This window comes from Notolepis coatsorum, assembly GCF_963971535.1.
Source record: "Notolepis coatsorum genome assembly, chromosome: 3".
Classification (NCBI taxonomy): Eukaryota; Metazoa; Chordata; class Actinopteri; order Aulopiformes; family Paralepididae; genus Notolepis; species Notolepis coatsorum.
The window spans coordinates 92,595,062-92,615,271 of record NC_140167.1 but is presented as its reverse complement, the minus strand read 5'-3'; the positions used below and the strand labels follow the sequence as shown (position 1 = coordinate 92,615,271).

At 43.8% G+C, this 20,210-nt stretch overlaps 1 protein-coding gene across 1 annotated transcript in view; it reads left to right on the top strand.

The window, feature by feature from the left end:
- rxrgb (retinoid X receptor, gamma b) overlaps nt 1–20,210 on the top strand; it is a 120,608-nt gene that overhangs the window by 60,825 nt on the left and 39,573 nt on the right. The window contains exons 3-4 of the mRNA XM_084310199.1: nt 2,913–3,057; nt 4,198–4,377. Coding sequence (XP_084166325.1) covers nt 2,913–3,057; nt 4,198–4,377 — 325 coding nt within the window. The remainder of the gene's footprint in view (nt 1–2,912; nt 3,058–4,197; nt 4,378–20,210) is intronic.

Sequence of the window (20,210 nt, the reverse complement as noted above, 5' to 3'; positions counted from 1 at the left end):
CGCTCGTCACCAATGCAAGAGACTCCGGTATCGAATCCCAGTCTCAGCATTGCCTTCGACTTGGGCCGGCCGTCGTACTGGCTCATTTGGCAGAGTCAGCGGGTGGAAAGTCGATGGGTGGGGATTGGACGTTGTGGACAGCGACTCCTACAGGTCGGTTGGGTGACGCCTGCACAGCAGAGACAGGAAGTATCGGGGGCAGCGTGAGCCTCCCACGGCCCACGCGTTACTCCTCGCCACTGAGAGTCCGCGCTGTCTGGTGAAAAGATGCAACAGGCTGCCTCCTCGTGTACCGGAGGGGACACGTGATGCAAGGCTTCTATCCTCACTACAACCTACCAGTGGGGGGCATAGTCTAGCAACGTTCAAGACAGGGGAGGGGAGAATTGGCAATACGAAATTGGGATGGGAGAAAAATAGAAAATGAGGAGAAAAAAGTGAGATTTTTTTTTATAAAAAAGTAACCGTGCCTATCCCTACATTTGACTGCTCTGCCACAATGGACTACGAGAGCCAAAGGACCAGTGCTCTCGTTGAGCCCGGTCTACTGAATGAACTGGGAGAATCCATAAGACTCAGTCCGCCACACACACACACACACACACACACACACACACACACACACACACACACACACACACACACACACACACACACACACACACACACACACACACACACACACACACACACACCACACACACACACACACACACACACACACACACACACACACACACACACACACACACACAACGCTGCAGATGCAGGTCAGAGCCAGTGCAGCGGAGCAGAGATTGCACACGGCCGCTTCATTGACAGTATAGATCGACGCCTTGAGGGACAGTCTGGGCTAATATGCTTTGACCCTCGATTCACAGCTATAGCCGCTCTCTCTCTCTCTCTCTCTGAGCGCAGAGCGTCCGTGCTGAACCTGCGCGTCATCATATGGTGCAACATCTCACTCCGCGCTCGCGGGTGATGAGCTGATGGGCAGGTGGAACACAAGGCCCCGGCCGCAGCCCGACTCACTTCCACTCTGCGTTTCTCGGGCAATTTTTTGGCCATGAGAAAATCTCACTTGAGCGATAAAGTATGTGGTTCATACCATGTGCCGCATAAAGAATGTATGAAGCATCAATAATGCACGTACAATGCTCTGAGGCCCGTTACGTTACGATATGTTGTACGACGATCGAGCCGGCGTGTGTCACGTCGTCCAAGGCACAACTGTGATCATGTGCGCGGCGAGCTTTGGAACGTGTGCACGTGTGTGTGTGTGTGTGTGTGTGTGTGTGTGTGTGTGTGTGCGTGTGTGTGTGTGTGTGTGTGTGTGTGTGTGTGTGTAGCATGTGTCTGGCATGTTAATAGTATGTGAAAAGCTTGTGGAGGTGCTGAAGGGGAATAGATTCTCATCATTGACTCACGGGCTAGCAAGTAGGCAGGGGCTGAATGCTCATTTAACTGTGACTGCCTGCCTTAGGGGCTTCCACTGCTATAATATATATATATATACATATATATATATATATATATATATATATATATATATATATATATATATATATATATATATATATATATATATATATATATATAGTGAGAGAGAGAGATGAAAGGAAGAATTAGAGAGCGCTCTGGGACAGCAGAAAGAGGGAGATTGAAAGAGACTGAGAGAGAAGAGGAGAGATGAGAGGCCTCCTCTGTGAGCGTATACTCTTTCTCTCCTCCGTCTCTCCTCCGCTGGGAGCTGGAAGCCGCACAGACCTGCATTTCGGCTGCCATCGGGAGGATAGACGGAACGGAGTGCAGGTCATAAATAAACGATAGGAAAAGCCTGAGGTGACTCGGAGAATGATGTCCTATACGACGCTAAGCTGTGCATCAAATATGACAGGGGGGGCCTTATGTAGGTCACCGGTGTTTACCAGAGTTCCAACACTGATGTCTGCCGATAAACAAACACAAGTTCACCGGCGCGGCCAGACAGGTGCGCGCAGGCGGCCGCCCCATACGTCAGCCGCGTGGTCAACGGGAGGGGAGTCAAAGTGCGAGGGGGAATGATAAGAGAAGGAAACCATAAAACCATCGTTTTGAAAATGTTTATTCAAGAATGGCGGCTTCGTATCTCTATTGCAGAGCACTAGTGGTTGCATCGTGTTGCTACCGCCTCTCAACATCGCAGCCTGGCACTGCTCGAGGTGCACCGAGGGTGTATTGAGTAACACGGACCATGTGAATCCATAAGGATCTGAACGCATACCCCTCGAGCAGAGATTCCACACGTGAGCGCCCTCTGCTGTCCGAGATCGAGAACTGGGGTTACACGTGACCGCTCCCTCTAGCTCTCCCTCCCACGCCTCCCCCTGTCAACAAATATTAAAAAACCTGCATGGCGGGCCTCTCGGAGAAAACACAGCCCCTCCCTCTAACCAAGCATGTGATCGCACCCTCAGACACTTTCACAACACAGTGTGTGGGTGGACAGGCAGAGGGGCTATAGCAGAGGACTAGTGGGAGAGAGAGAGGAGAGAGAGAGAGGGGGAGAGAGAGAGAAGAGAGAGAGAGCGGGGGGAAGAGAGAGAGACAGAGGGAGACAGAGAGACAGAGAGAGAGACAGAGGGAGAGAGAGAGAGAGCGAGCCAAGAGACTGATCCCCCCTTCCTTTTCTGCGCTATCCACCTTGACTTCCTCCCTTTTTTACTCTGTCACTTTGTTTTTTACCTGTCACTTCCTGCTCACGGTTTCCTCTTGGTTGTCCTGACGTCTCTCTCTCTCTCTCTCTCTCCTCTCTCTCTCTCTCTCTCTCTCCTCTCTCTCTCTCTCTCTCTCTCTCTCTCTCTCTCTCTCTCTCTTCTCTCTCTCTCTTCTATCTCTCTCTCTCTCTCTCTCTCTCTCCCTCTCATCCTCAGATGAACTCCATGAACAGTGTCAGTAGCTCAGAGGACATCAAGCCTCCCCCCGGCCTACAGAACCTGGGCAACATCAACTACCAGTGCACCAGCCCCGGGGGCATGTCCAAACACATCTGCGCCATCTGCGGGGACCGCTCCTCTGGTAAGGAGGGGGTGGGGCGGGGGGGGGGGGGTCCCAGCCCCAAACATCTGCAACCCAACTAGAGGACAGCAGGATCATATTGACAGATTCATTTAAAGCCCCATTCCAGATGTGTATACATGTGGAGTGTTGTGACGAGGCTGGCCATACCTTGTGCGCGGAAAGGTTTTAACCCACTCACTACCACTCTACCAAAGGGTTAACCCCTTTCACTGCGACACTACAGAAGGTTAACCATTTCACTGCCACACGACAAAGGGTTAAACCTTTCACAACCACACTACAGAAGGTTAACCCGTTCACGTGACTACCACACTACAGACGGTTAACCGGTCTGTAGTGTGGTAGTGAAAGGTTAACCTTCTGTAGTGTGGGTAGTGAAAGGGTTAAAAACATTACGCGGTGTTCAGGTCTGCGGGAGCCATTTTCAATGTTTACTAAAAGAGAAATGATACAATTAATTATTTGTTCAACCTGAGACTCGTTGGCCTTGGCTCATTATATGTGAAGAACATGTGACACATTTTCATTGAGTGCACACTGTGTTCCCCCCCCTACACATGTGTATTGTGGGTGTGTGCCGCGCGTGCGTGTGTGTGTGTGTGTGTGTAAATTGTGATTGTAAACAAGTAGTTATATAAAAAAATGCACTGTGTTCTTTCACTGTCTGCCTCCACCTTGTTTCATTTCTATCTATCAAGATAAACATGATTCATTCAATTTTTTTCTTTTTTTTTACAGAAATCACATTTTATCACAAGAAAAACGAATAGCACTTGTGATCTATAAATGTGAGGTGAATGGAAAATATTAACCACATAAATATGCTGTCTAAATTGCTTGTAATTGAAATAAAAAATCAATTAACGGTCCCCCCAGACCCATGCACATTGGGTGAGTAACAAAAACACCACACAAGGGTTAAACAGTCATCTCTCCCAGTACACCCAGGATCCAAATAAACTTATAAACTTATAAACTTATAAACACCGTTGACGATGTTCAACCCTCATTCCACTGCTATCGGTCAGATTAAGATAATAGCCAACGGTACGAGACAACATTCACACAGTATAAGACAGTTATTGCAACTTCAAATCACTGGGTTCACGTTTCTTTGGGTGTTGTGTGTTCACACAGGAAAGCACTACGGTGTGTACAGCTGTGAAGGCTGCAAAGGCTTCTTCAAGAGAACCATCCGGAAGGACCTCACCTACACGTGTCGAGACAGCAAGGAGTGCCTGATCGACAAGCGCCAGCGCAACCGCTGTCAGTACTGCCGCTACCAGAAGTGCCTGGCGATGGGCATGAAGAGAGAAGGTGCACGCTCTGCATGTACTTACTGATTCTATTATTGATATTTAGTCATTTTACAAACAGTAGAGAAGCCACCCCCGGCAGATATTGTATTAAGTGTATTAAGCGAGCATGTATTTAGATACATGAAATGGTCCCATCTGATGTAGCTGCATACGGGAATGTGTTTGTGTTTGCAGACTTACATGATGTTGTGAGGGCCGTTCACATTATGTTGTTTTTAATTTCAATATCTATATTCACAGTGTCAGCTCTGAGTCATCAGTGTAGATTCTGGTCCGCCTGCATGGAATTGTTCCGAGATCCAAACCGATACCCGTTAAATTAGATGTGGCATGTGGCTGTTTTGAGTAATGAACATCTCGACCGGGTGGCTTGAGCTCGTTCCTCGAGCCAAATAAGCGACAACACCTGGTTGCACATTTTCTCCCCCAGGCTGTTTATCCAAAATCCCTCCAACACGGAATATTTCACCCTGGCATCTGTGTCCACGATGGTGTGTCCCCTGGCATTGTTCTCCTTGTCGTCTCTGCCTTCAGACACTTCTTCTGTGTGAACTCAGACACTTCTTCTGTGTGAACTCAGACACTTCTTCTGTGTGAACTCAGACACTTCTTCTGTGTGAATGAATGAATGAATGATTGAATGAATGAATGAATGAATGAATGAATGAAAACGTTATTTAACAGATTGCAGAATGGGGTACAATACAGTACGGCGCAATACACACAATTGTTAAGGGGATGCAGACCAGAGAAAGTCGTTTGTCTTGTTTACATCAGGGTCCCCCATTTTCAATTCATATTGACATTTATGACATACATGACATTTATGGCATAGGGACATACAGGTATTTAGTACTGTTACATTTGTGACATATACGATATTCAAATATACAGTACTGTTACCCATAGATCCTGACAGAGTATATACATATGATGGGGAGGGGACTGTACATTAGGAGGGGGTGGGTGGGTGGGAGAGAAATATACATACGGTGGGGAGGAGACTGTACATTTGGAGGGGGTGGGTGGGTGGGTGGGAGAGAAATATACATACGCAGGGAGATATACATGCGGTGGGGAGGAGACTGTCTATTAGGAGGGGGTGGGGGTGGGGGGTTTGGACATTTACGGTGGCCAGTTTCGAATTGCAGCCTCCCGTAGGTGCTCTTTAAGAGCGGTTTTGAAAGTGGGTAGTGTGCGGGCCGGGGCTCCACTCCACTGGTCAAATTACTTACTTGTGAGTAGTACGTCCGTTGATAAAGAAAAGCAATGTCCACAGCCGCTCCGTGTATAGTAAAGATATTTAAATGGTTTATTTTGTCATGTACAAAGGTCTGATGACCACATAGAATATAACTGAAGCAGGCTGCACATGAACAAAAAACAGCCCCTCTCAGTAGATGCTTTTAAAGCACTGTCCCGGGCAGGTAGGAAACAACACAAATGCGCTTTCAAAAGGTAAATGATATTTATTAGCTGTGGTAGGGATTGAAACCTCCACATGCAATATGAATATATATATAATATACAACTTCCGGTTGTGTGATGTCCGGGTAGCAGCTTGAATCTCGAGTTCCTCAGAACCCCAGAGATAAACGACCCAACAAACAGATATTGTCAGCAACATTTAACGAGTGAGACGGTAAGAAGTCTAAAGATGAGCCCGAAGAAACGAAAGGCTAAAAGAAATACCAAAACCGACTCTGGAAATGAGAAAGATGTCACAGATGAACAGGCTCCTCAAACCAGCTCTTCCGACACTGACGAGGAAACAGAGAGAGAGGAATCCGCGATTCTAAAAGAATTAAAAGATCTAAGGAGAGAGAATAAAGAAGCACACAATGCCACTCAGTCTTCAGTGAGCAAACTTGAAACATCTATGTCGCAAGTAACTGAATGGATTGACAAAACAGAAGGTAGAATTACGGTAATTGAAAAAGAAATCACGAAACTGGATGATAGTGGAATGAGACACCAGAGGGCGCTCAAATACCTTGTAAAAAGAGATGCAGAAATTACTGCAACCTGTGAAGACTTGCAAAATAGACTCAGACGCAACAATATCCGGATCTACCAAGTCCCTGAAGATAGCGAGGACAAGGATACTAAAGAGTTTGTGAAGCAGCTATTGACAACATCCCTGAAAATAACACCTGAACTTGAGTCTGAGATTAAGATAGAAAGAGCGCACAGATCACTGACGGCCAAACCGAAAGATTCTAGCGCCCCCCCGCGCTCTATCATTGTGCGCTTTCTAGATTTCAATATCAAAGAACAGGTGTTACAGCTCGCATGGGGACAATCCGTCACACTTCAAGGGAAAAGGATCTATTTTGATCACGATTACTCCCCAGACCTGCAAAAGAAGAGGGGCCAGGTGCGTCACGTCATCAAACAGCTGAAGGAAAAAGGGATACGCGCTAATTGCCCATACCCGGCACGACTCAGGATGACAACAGAATCGGGAACGAAGGTGTTTGACTCGCTGGTGGATGCAATTCCCACACTAAAAGAACTGGGAATTCATGTCCAAATCGACGAAAGAGAGCAACTACAAAGAGAACTGACAAGGGACAGGTGGCGAACACAAAGAAGAGGGCGAGAGCAGCGAACGAAAGGAGCCATGACGTCACTATCTGCCGCAGACCTAAGATCATTCATGGACGATAAAGATGAGTAAACCAGTTAGATATAGTAATAGTAGACTAACGAAATGTTTACAATAAGTGTAAAACACAAGAAATAATGGACATGCTGCTGACTAATATGATTATCATTTACCCTGAGTATTAATTACCTGTTGGGAAAATTTAAATATATCAAATCTACTTTAATTTATATATGGTTCTGAGGCCAGAGACTGAGCCATAGACGGATCACACTTAGCCTGTGTTATCAGGCAAAGGTTAACCCTATACGTTCGTGGTTAACTTCTCTGCACTTAGTGCAATATGCTCCCTGAGAGAGAAAGCTACACCTCTCTAGAACATCGGGAGATTATTTCATTTGTGATTTATGTAAGACAGCTTACTGGAAAATTGGAAGCCCTAGGTTTTCCCTTACAAGTGAATAGGGGACCATTTTGTTTTGTTTTTTATGTTGTATACTCTTTGACAAATGCCTCAAGCTCATATACTATGGAAGATAGATCTATGTTGTACATACGAAATACAATGACATTATGACAAGCCTTAAATGTATTAGTTACAATATAAATGGTCTTAACAACCCAATAAAGAGGAAAAAACTTTTTGGACAACTTAAGAAAATGCAGTGCTCTATAGCATTCATTCAAGAAACGCACTTATCAATGAACGAACACCAGAAACTGAAGAGAGAATGGGTGGGCCAGGTGTATAGTGCGTCCTGTCAAACAGGGAAAAAGAGAGGAGTGGCTATTCTATTTAACAAATCAGTATACTTCACCAAAGAAAAGGAAATTGCAGATGACCAGGGCAGATATGTTATGGTCCTGGGGTCAATAGGAGGATCAATCATAACCTTTCTAAATATATATGCACCAAATGAAGACTGCCCCAATTTCTTTAAAGGTATAGCCTCACTTTTGGCTGGTAACGCCAAAGGAATTATCCTTATGGCCGGTGATTTCAACTGTGTACTAAATCCAAAAGTAGACAAACTGCCTGTAGATTGTGGACCCATTTCAAAAAAATCTAGATCACTGAATGCAATGATAAAAGAATTTGGACTTATAGATGCATGGCGTTTCCACCATCCTAGGCAGAAAGACTTTACCTTTAGGTCTGGGGTCCATGGTAGCTACTCTCGGATAGATTACTTCTGTATTTCCAAGCAAGATATTGACAAAGTTGAATCATGTATCATTGAACCAGCGACCATCTCAGATCATGGACCTCTAACTCTTCAACTTAACCTCAGTACCAATAAAATCTTTAAATATTGGAGGCTCAATGTATCCATGCTGTCTGACTCTCACACACGGGAGAGGATAAGTGAAGAACTGAAGAGTTATTTTGATCTCAACAATAAGGGGGATGTCTCACCATCAATTTTATGGGACGCGGCAAAGGCTGTAATGAGAGGTAAAATTATCTCAATTTCAAGTGCACTAAAGAAACAGCGAAATGAAAAACAACAGAACCTAGAAAATGAGTTAAAAATACTAGAAAGGAAACATAAACTGAACAGAGATGAGGAAGATTTAAAAGCTCTACTAACCTGCAAACAAAAACTAGATGACCTGTTGACATACAAAGCGGAAGGAGCCCTTAGATTTGCTGGTAGGAATTACTATGAGATGGGAAATAGGGCAAGCAAGCTACTGTCATTCCAGCTCCACAAAATACAGTCAAGTCGGATAGTTCCAAAGATTAAACACCCCAGCACACACATGGAAGTAATGCAAACGCAAGAAATTGCTAATGCATTTGCAGATTACTATACCGACCTCTACAAAGCACAGCAATTGGAAAACAAGAAAGAAAAAATCAACAACTTCTTAGATAACCTTAAACTTTCTAAACTATCCCCAGATGAGGCGGATGAGCTAACCTCCCCTATTACGGAGAAGGAGATAGGGGAAACTATTCAGATGCTTAAGAACAATAAATCACCAGGTACAGATGGGTTTTCAAATGAATTTTATAAACATTTCACTGAACAATTAACACCAGTATTAAGTGTAGTTTATAACTATGCCCTATCTGAGAGAGATCCACCAGGAAGCTGGTCAGAAGCTATTGTCTCGGTAATACATAAAGAAGGTAAAGACCCCACAAGATGTAGTTCCTATAGGCCCATAAGTCTCCTTTGCAACGATTTCAAGATATTGACATCTATACTTAAAAAAAGAATACAGAAACATATAATAAAACTGATACACCCAGACCAGACTGGCTTTATCACTGGTCGACAGGGTGCTAACAACATCAGAAGAACTTTAAATCTGCAAACAGTGGCTGGATCTCGAAAAGAACCATCAATGCTTCTTGGCTTAGATGCCGAGAAGGCATTTGATAGAGTTGATTGGCTGTACCTTGAACTAACATTGAAAGGTATGGGATTCAATAACACATTTATAGATTGGATAAAATGTTTATATAAAAATCCTAAGTCTAGAGTAAGGGTGAATGGTCACTGCTCTCACTTCTTTGAGATACAGAGAGGGACACGCCAAGGAGACGTTTTGTCTCCGTTACTATTCGCGATTGGCATAGAGCCACTAGCGGAGATGATTAGATCAAACCCTCAGATACAGGGAATAGATGACCAAAAAGGCATTACACACAAGATCTCGCTATTTGCTGATGACATTTTACTTTATATCAAAAACCCGTTAGAATCAATTCCAAACATAATGATGGATTTAAGAAATTACGGCGAACTGTCGGGTTATAAGATAAATGAGACCAAATCAGAAGCCATGATGATAGTGGGAACATGGCCAACACATCTGAATAGTATAGCACCCTTCCATTGGGCTAGAGACGGATTCAGGTATTTAGGAATCATTTTGACTCCCAGCAACAATCAGTTATATCAAGCAAACTACGAAAAGTTGATTGTACAAATCAAATCAGACATGGCCAGATGGGACATTTTACCTCTCTCCCTAGTGGGAAGAATAGAATCAATTCGAATGAATGTGCTACCTAGACTTATTTTTCTCTTCCAGTCTCTACCTATACCAATACCTGCCACTACCTTTAAAATGTTAGATAAACTCCTATCCAAATTTATCTGGCAGAGGAAAAAACCTAGAGTAAGGCTTAAAACACTATGTTTGCCAAAGAACAAGGGTGGTCTTGGTCTACCAAACCTAAGAAACTACTACTGGGCAGCTCAATTACGCATACTTGTGCATTGGATACAAAAGGACCTAGATTCAGGATGGGTACAGATTGAGCAAAACTCAATTCCAAAGACCCCTCTCAGATCCATAATATTCCTGGGGAAAGCATACTGGAAAAAAATTAAGATTGGTAACAAATGGATTACAAATACATTAAAGGTATGGGAAAGTGTAAGGAAAAAGGGGGGAGGTCCACGATCAATATCTAGGGCCATGCCAATAGCAGACAATACAGAATTCCGACCAGCTATGGAGGATGGGGGTTTTAAAAAATGGGCGGATTTGGGCCTGGTTACTATCAATCAATTAATGGAAGGAGACTGTTTTAAATCGTTTGCACAGCTACAGCAATGTTTTGATCTACCTTCGAAAGACATGTTTAGATACTTTCAAATAAGACACTATGTAATGACTCACAGTGAGTGGGAAGCAATTAAGAGACCACCAACAAATGTGGAGCGGTACTTTATTAACACAATAGAAAAAAACTTGATGGAAAGAAAGCAGATATCCAATATTTACAACATGTTACAACTAGACGATCCAGGAGACACCACCTATATTAAAGAAAAATGGGAGTTGGAAGCTAATGTGATCATAGAAAATGAAGAATGGGAGGACAGCCATTCAAGCAATCATAAAATCACAAATAGTCCAATGTGGAAGGAGTTTGACTGGAAGGTCAAGGTCAGGTACTTTAGGACTCCTCAAGTTCTCTCCGGATTTGCTGGTGGGTCCTCACCACTATGTTGGAGAGGATGTGGATTGATCGGAGATCATACACATATTTTCTGGGACTGTCCAAGGGTGCAGACATTTTGGGTGAATATCAAAAATGAGATTAAAACCATTCTAGATCTTGACTTACCTCTGAATCCATCGTACTATATCTTGGGATGTATACCGAAAGGCACATACTATGGAGATACGTTATACATCTTGAGAGTGATACTGTTAATAGCAAGGAAAATGATAACTATGGCATGGCTACAAAATCAACCACCGTCAATCAAACAATGGACCAAGAGACTGAGACAGATGTATACAATGGAAGAAATGACTGCACAATTGCAACTGAAAAAAGATATGTTTATGCAGAGATGGTCACATGTAACCTTGTACCTGGAGATACACTAGCATGAGTCTGACGCCCTCTCTCTCTTTTTTTCTTTTTTTGTTGTTCTTTTTTCTTTTTTTTTCTTTTGCTAAATTTATTTTTCTATTTATTTTTTCGTTTCTTATCCTACAAAAAATAAAAAAAAAATTGTAAAAATCCCTCCCCACTGGGTTGTTTAAGAGGCGTACTCGGATTATACAGCTTATTTTGATTATGCTGAATACTTTGAAAACAAATTGAATAAGAGGGAAGAGCCTGAGTAACAAATGTCATTGAATATGTGAATCAAGTATATTATACTGTATGATTATTGCAATGTGATGTTCATTATGACACAAAATAAAAGAAAGTTAAAAAAAAAAAAAAAAAAAAAGGGAAAAAACAACCCACAAACAATTAACAAACAGGGAGAAGGGTAAGGGGAGAACAAACAAGTAATATAATAGAGTAGGCACAAGAGCCAACACAGGGAATATAATAGAGTAGGCACAAGAGCCAACAATATATATATAACAATCCCACAATGGGGAATCCACACAAAGTGGTAATATGTACTGTACACTATAGCTCCAAACAGGGGAGGCAAAAAGGCAGAAGGCCCAATACATAGATATATATATATTAACTAATTCCACATGGGTGGCAAGTGGCACAGAGGCCACAATATATATATATATACACTTACCTGGTAGCAACACCAACACAGACACAATGCCTACCAGGTAAGTAGTGTGAACATGAGAACACACAATAGTGACAATAAGGCCAACACAAGATCAATCCACACAACAGTGGAAAATAAGGCCAACACAAGATCAATCCACACAACAGTGGAAACAAAGGGCAGTATTATAATAATTCCACACAACAGTGGTAAATCAAGGGCAACCTCCAACTCTATGGTCACTGGCAAATGACTCCATGAGGCGCCCGGACGTGTGTGTGCTGTCAGCTCCCTCTCGAGGTGATTGCCATCAGCTGTCATTCATTAGGCAATCAGCACTCTTCAGTGTAGGGACGGGCGGCACCTGACAGGAAGAGAAAAAGAGACAGCATTAGCTATCATGCACACACACACATCACATACAAAACATAACATATTTACATATACTAACCTGATGTTCAGATGGTGTCATAAATACAGTAATAATGGTAATGACCAACCCACGTACCCATGTACGTCACATATTTGCAAAGTCTTTCTTTACAGAAGTGGTCCTAAATATACTTTCCTAAATATTCTTGTCACTCATGCACATACTACTACAAGGTAAGAAAACTGTATTTTCCCAGTCTACAAAATCACCGCCGACTCCACACAGGAAAATTCCTTCATAGCGTGCCAGCCGTAAATCTACTTGCTGGCTTCTGGCTTCAGTTCATTGTTGAGTCCATCCTTTCGGTCCCGTCCAGTCTGGTTGAAGATGCAACTGACACAGAGAGAGAATCGTGGCTATATATAGAGACCCAACTGTTCTAGAATGTTCGGTTATGACATCATACAGTGACATCACGAAGGTTCCAGAACGTTCTATCATGATGTCATACTGTGGTTCTAGAATGTTCTATGTTCTAGAAAGGCTATTATGACATCACCACAAACGTTCCAGTCTGTTTTACGTTCCAGAAAGATCTATTATGACATCACCACAACGCTCTAGAAGGTTCTAGGTCCCAGAATGCCCTATATGACGGTTCAATGACTTTATCTAAATCCAATCAATATTAAACATTCATATAATACAATAACCGAAATATATATAGCTTTGGCTCTTACAAGTTTACAAGTTTCTTTAATAGTTGTCATACAGAAGTACAGAATACTTTTATACAAAATGCTTTTTACTGTTACGCTCCAGAGACTGTGCTAGACAAGATAAGTATGAAATAAAATAAAGTAGCATGGTAAAAATAGAGGTCACAGTGTTCAGTATATACATATGTACAATGTTCGATGCAGACTAGAAGTAACTGAGTTACCATACAATATACAATATACTAGGGGTGGACGGTATAAACGGTATACGGTATAAACGGTATGAATTTGCTCTACGGTATGGATTTTGAGTATACCGTGTAACCGGTAGTGCAGCTCTAAAATAGCAATGACGTCATGTAACCACAGCGCGACTATTTCACTGGCATTTGCCCCTAAAAATAGATAGAATTAGTCATAGATAATAGATATGTGCGAACTGGAAAAAGTTATTTAGGAGGCTTCGCGCAGTGGGCGTGCCAGCCCCTACCGCACGCATGTAAACACGGGTCTAGTAGTCTAGTGGGACGGGACACGGGAGCTGTCGGCGTCTCCCTGAGCTAACGTTAGCTTAGCTACCGTTACAAAATGACCCAGTCAACTATTCACTTTTAGTTTAATACATGATGGGGCATTGTCTAACCGAACGGTATCTAGTCGGCCAGCTACCGATAGCTCCTGACATCAACAAACGCTCCACAAAGTCTAGTACTAGAGACGTGTATGCTACCTGTTAGCTCACGTTAACACAAGTTAGTTCACCGTTCAAAACGAAATGTCCCATTGAACTAAATAATTCACTGAGGCGTTGTATTAACGTTATATATGCAGTAGCTACAGATAGCTCATGATATCAATGTCTTATAACACTGATTCGATGCGTATTCGAGCTGAGGGCTTGCTAACGTTATAATACCAATACAATAGGGTCCAGGTGCAGCGCCGGAGAATCCTGGCCGTAGCTCTGCTCGAGGCTACTCGAGTATAGGTCCAGGTGCAGCTCCGGAGAATTCTGGCCGTAGCTGGAGGCTACTAGAGTACACACAGACAGTGGAGCTTGTTGCGTGGTGGCGATGTCTCGCAGATAATACCAGTACAAGTCTAATTATATAATATATATATTTTATAAAAAAAAATATATATATATAAAATAAAAAATTTTTTTTTATCAAAAACGATGATACCGTGATATATACCGTTACCGTCTATGCTTCAAATTATACCGTGATATAAATTTTAGACCATACCGTCCACCCCTACAATATACTATGCAATGTACTAATATACAATACTATATAGTGCAAAGCAGAAATTGGATGAGGTACAATTTAGGTACAATTTACAGTAAGGTGTACGAGTTGTAGTGCAAATCCTTTGCCAATAAATATAAAGTGTGTTTAGGTGCTCTAAAGTGTGGAGAGTGGGTGCTGCAGTGTGTTGTTTGTTTAAAGTGAGTGTGTGCGTGTGGATGTGTGTGCTGTGTGCATTTGATGGTTGTTGCATAGTGTTTATTGTTCGTTGAGCAGCCTGATGGCCTGGGGATAGAAGCTTCTTCTGAGTCTTTCTGTGCTCGCCTTGAGACTCCGGTATCGCTTGCCTGACCGCAGCAGTTCAAAGAGGCAGTTGTTCGGGTGGCTGGAGTCCTTGATGATTCCCTTAGCCTTACCCCTGCACCGCTTGTTGTAAATGTTCTGGAGGGTGGGAAGCCCCCCTCCAATTGTGCGTTTCGCTGAACGTGTCACTCTTTGTAGTCTGCTTCGGTCTTGTGCAGTGCTATTCCCAAACCAGGAGGTGATGTTGCCAGTCAGGATGCTCTCTATTGTACATGAGTAGAAGTTCTTAAGGATCTTTTGACTGACTTGGAACTTCCTTAGGCGCCTGAGGAAGTAGAGGCGTTGTCGTGCCTTCTTCACAACACTGTCAATGTGTGTGGTCCATGTCAAGTCCTCGGATATGTGGGCTCCGAGGTACTTAAGTTCAAGTTCAAGTTCAAGTTCTTTAATAGTTGTCATACAGAAGTACAGAATACTTTCATACAAAATGCTTCTTACTGTTACGCTCCAGAGACTGTGCTAGACAAGATAGTATCAAATAACATAATAACATAATATAGCATGAATTTAGAAGAAGAAAATGAGGTCACAGTGTTCGGTATAGACATATGTACAATGTTCTGAGTTACCATATAATATACAATACACAATACCATGCAGTGTACTAATGTACAGTACTATCTAGTGCAAAGCAGAAATGGGATGAGGTACAATTTTAGGTACAATTTACAGTAAGGTGTACGAGTTGTAGTGCAATCCTTCATCCATAAATATAAAGTGTGGGGAGTGGGTGCTACAGTGTGTTTGTTTAAAGTGGGTGTGTGCTATAAGTGTGTGGAGTGGGTGCTACAGTGTGTTTGTTTAAAGTGAGTGTGTGCGTGTGGATGTGTGTGCTATGTGCGTTTGGTGGTTGTTGTTGTGTAGTGTTCATTCATTGTTCGTTTAGCAGCCTGATGGCCTGGGGATAGAAGCTTCTTCTGAGTCTTTCTGTGCTCGCCTTGAGACTCCTGTATCGCTTGCCTGACCGCAGCAGTTCAAAGAGGCAGTTGTTCGGGTGACTGGAGTCTTTAATGATTCTCTTAGCCTTGCCCTTGCAACGCTTGTAGTAAATGTTCTGGAGGGTGGGGAGCCCCCCTCCAATTGTGCGTTCGGCTGAACGTGTCACTCTTTGTAGTCTGCTTTGGTCTTGTGCAGTGCTATTCCCAAACCAGGAGGTGATGTTGCCGGTCAAGATGCTCTCTATTGTACATGAGTAGAAGTTCTTAAGGATCTTCTGGCTGACTTGGAACTTCCTTAGGCGCCTGAGGAAGTAGAGGCGTTGTCGTGCCTTCTTCACAACACTGTTAATGTGTGTGGTCCATGTCAAGTCCTCGGATATGTAGGCTCCGAGGTACTTAAAGCTGTTGACTCTCTCAACCGGTGCCCCGTCGATGCTGAGGGGGCTGTAGTCCTTGACCCCCGACCTCCTGAAGTCCACAATCATCTCCTTTGTTTTGCTGACGTTCAGGGAGAGGCTGTTTTCCTGGCACCATCCCGCCAGGACCTTGACCTCTTCCAGGTAGGCCCTCTCGTCGTTGGCAGAGATCAGGCCCACCACCACTGTGTCGTCAGCAAATTTGACGATTGTATTGCTACTCCGCTGAGCCACACAGTCGTGTGTGTACAGGGAGTAGAGGAGGGGACTCAGAACACAGCCCTGGGGGGCCCCTATGTTGAGGGTGATGGATGAGGAGGTGCAGTTGCCTGCTCTCACCACCTGGGGTCTGCCAGTCAGGAAGTCCAAGACCCACTGGCAGAGGTCATAGCCCAAGCCCAGGTCCCTGAGCTTGGCTATGAGTATGGAGGGGACTATGGTATTGAATGCCGAGCTGTAGTCGATGAATAGCATTCTCACATAGTTCCCCTGCCTCTTGTCCAGGTGTGATGCTGCTGTGTGCAGCACATGGGATATGGCGTCCTCCGTGGACCTGTTGGGGCGGTATGCAAATTGCAGGGGGTCCATGTTGATGGGGAGGGAGGAGCAGATGTAGCCCTTTACTAGCTTCTCAAAGCACTTCATGGCTATGGAGGTGAGAGCTACAGGGCGGTAGTCGTTGAGGCAAGCAGGCTTGGATTTTTTGGGTACAGGGATAATAGTGGACTTCTTCAGGCAGGTGGGGATGACAGCCTGTTCTAAGGACAGGTTAAATATGTCAGTGAATACTGGGGCCAGTTGGTCGGCACAGACTTTTAGGACGCGGCCGGGGATGCCGTCTGGACCTGCTGCCTTCCTGATATTCACTTTTTTAAAGGTCCGCCTCACCTCATGCTCTGTTACCCTGAACACTGCGCCTCCATCAGCAGCCGACCCCCCCCCCCCCCATTGCCGAGGCTTGTGAGCTGGTGTTGTTATTACCAGCATCAAACCTCGCATAGAAGGTATTGAGGTCATTTGCTAAGGAGATGTCACTGTTCAGTTTGAGGGAGGCGCCTTTGTAGTCTGTCATCGTTTTGAGCCCCTGCCACATAGCTCTAGAGTCAGCTTGTTCAAACTGGAGTTCAATTTTATCCCTGTAGCGTCGTTTGGCCTCTGACACTGTCCTCCTTACGTTGTATCGCGCCACCTTGTGGTCATTCATGTTGCCTGCCTCTAGGCTGTCGTTGTATGCTTTGGTGCGCTCTCTCAGAGCTTCACGGACGGATTTGTCTACCCAGGGTTTTTGATTTGGGTAAACTTTCATTTTGGTAGTGGGGATTGTTTCTTTCACCCTAGTACAAACATAGTCCAGCACTGTCTCCGTGTAGACATTAATGTTATCTGTGTCGCGGAACACATTCCAGTCTGTGTGGTGAAACACTGACCGGATCGTCTCCTCTGACGTCACATCCCATTTCTGCACCTCTCGCGAGACTACGGGAGTACTTTTAATTCTCTGTCTGTACTTTGGTGAAAGAAAGATGGATGCGTGATCTGACTTAAAGCTGTTCACTCTCTCAACCGGTGCCCTGTCGATGTTGAGGGGGCTGTAGTCCTTGACCCTCGACCTCCTAAAGTCCACAATCATCTCCTTCGTTTTGCTGATGTTCAGGGAGAGTCTGTTCTCCTGGCACCATCCCGCCAGGACCTTGACCTCTTCCAGGTAGGCCCTCTCGTCGTTTGCAGAGATCAGGCCCACCACTACTGTGTCGTCAGCAAATTTGATGATTGTGTTGTTGCTCCGCTGAGCCACACAGTCATGTGTGTACAGGGAGTAGAGGAGGGGGCTCAGAATACAGCCCTGTGGGGCCCCTATGTTGAGGGTGATGGATGAGGAGGTGCAGTTGCCTGCTCTCACCACCTGGGGTCTGCCCGTCAGGAAGTCCAAGACCCACTGGCAGAGGTCATAGTTCAAGCCCAGGTCCCTGAGCTTGGCTATGAGTTTGGAGGGGACTATGGTATTGAACAGATAAATCATAACATTCCCATAAATCATATCCTTCTATTTGAAATAATAATAATAATAATAATAATAATAATAATAATAATAATAATAATAATAATAATAATAATAATAATAATAATAATAATAACCAAAACACTCATATGGCCTTTACAGGTAGGGATTCACATTCCTTTACAGCTTTTGGTAGGGCGGTCTACATTGATGTGGCATAATTTAGTCCCTTGTTTGAGCCGAATCTGGGTTTAACATGATTTGTTGAGCTTCCTCTGGTGTTGTGGTTGTGGTATTCACTGACCTTTGGGAAGTATTTTGACATGTACATGGGTACCTTAGTCGTATAGTGTATCTTGTAGACCAGGCCCATTGCAAGTTGATGTACTCTGTAGGGATGCTCGATATTGGCTTTTTTACCTATACCGATATTGTCCAACTCTTAATTTCCGATACCGATATCACATTTTAATGCCGATATCGGCCGATAATATCGGTAGGCCGATAATATTGGACATCATTTCTATAGAAACGTAAAAAAAATTAAAATAAAAATAAATTGAAAACCGATACCGATATTTTCCGATATCACATTTTTAGGCTGATAATATCGGACATCCTTAGTACTCTGTAATCTACTCTAAGCCATCCTAGGTTGTCAAAGTGGGCAGGGGTGAGGTGGGTTCTAGGAGTAAGGTCAAGCAGTAGTCTGACCAGTTTGTTTTGTGATGTTTGTAATCTTGTTTTTAGCGCCTTTGAGGTGCTTTGGTACCATGAGGTGCAAGCATAGTCGTAGTACCCTTGAATGAGTGCTCCTGCCAGAGTCTTCAGGGTATTCTTGTTTACCAGAGAGGAGATCCGGTACAAGAATCTAGTTCATTGGTTGACTTTTTTTATTACATTGGATGCCATTTTGTCACAGGAAAGATTTGCCTCTAGGATGGAACCCAGGTAGGTAATTTCATCTTTCCTTGTGACCCACTGTAACTGAGAAGCCGTCGGTCTTGCTGAGTTTGTTATTTGAACCGAAGAGAATGGACTGTTTTGCCCATGTGTAATGATAGTTTGTTATCAGCGAGCCATATGCAGATTTTGCCTAGTTCCGAGCTGAGGGTTTTTTCAACCTGTAACTTGTTCTTGTCAGAGACCAGCAGGGCTGAGTCGTCCGCAAACAGGAACAAGTTGCAGTCACAAGCTGACGACATGTCATTTGCATAAATTAGGAACAGTAGCGGTCCTAGTATGCTTCCTTGTGGAACACCACAGCTCACTGTGAGGGGGGGGGGGTAGAGTACCGTTTACCTCTACCATCTGTTCTCTCCCCTCCAGGTAGGATTGCATCCAGCTCACTGATAAACTATCAAAACCAATTGCTTTTAGCTTGTCAATCAGAATGGAGTGATTGACAGTGTCGAAGGCCTTTTGGAGGTCCAGCATGACCATGCCGCAGTATTTGCCCGCGTCCACCTCTTGTTTGATGTGGTCGTTCAAATAGAGAAGGCATGTGTCAGTGAAGTAGTATGTTCTGAAGCCAGATTGGATTAGATTTTTTTCCGCAGGTACTTTTCGACCTGTTCGTATACAATTTTCTCCATGACTTTCGAGATGGAGGTGAGGATAGAAACAGGGCGGTAGTTGCCTGGGTCTAATTTGCTGCCCTTTTTGTGCAGAGGGGTCACTCTCGCAATTTTGAAGTGTGTGACCTCAGACACTTCTTCTGTGTGAACTCAGACACTTCTTCTGTGTGAACTCAGACACTTCTTCTGTGTGAACTCAGACACTTCTTCTGTGTGAACCTGGGGAAAGGTTAAAGTGCTAACCTATTGAAAGGTCAAAGTGCTAGCCTAGTGAAAGGTTAAAGTGCTAACCTAGTGAAAGGTCAAAGTGCTAACCTAGTGAAAGGTCAAAGTGCTAACCTAGTGAAAGGTCAAAGTGCTAACCTAGTGAAAGGTCAAAGTGCTAACTTAGTGAAAGGTTAAAGTGCTAACCTATTGAAAGGTCAAAGTGCTAACCTAGTGAAAGGTCAAAGTGCTAACCTAGTGAAAGGTCAAAGTGCTAACCTAGTGAAATGTCAAAGTGCTAACCTAGTGAAAGGTCAAAGTGCTAACCTAGTGAAATGTTAAAGTGCTAACCTAGTGAAAGGTCAAAGTGCTAACCTA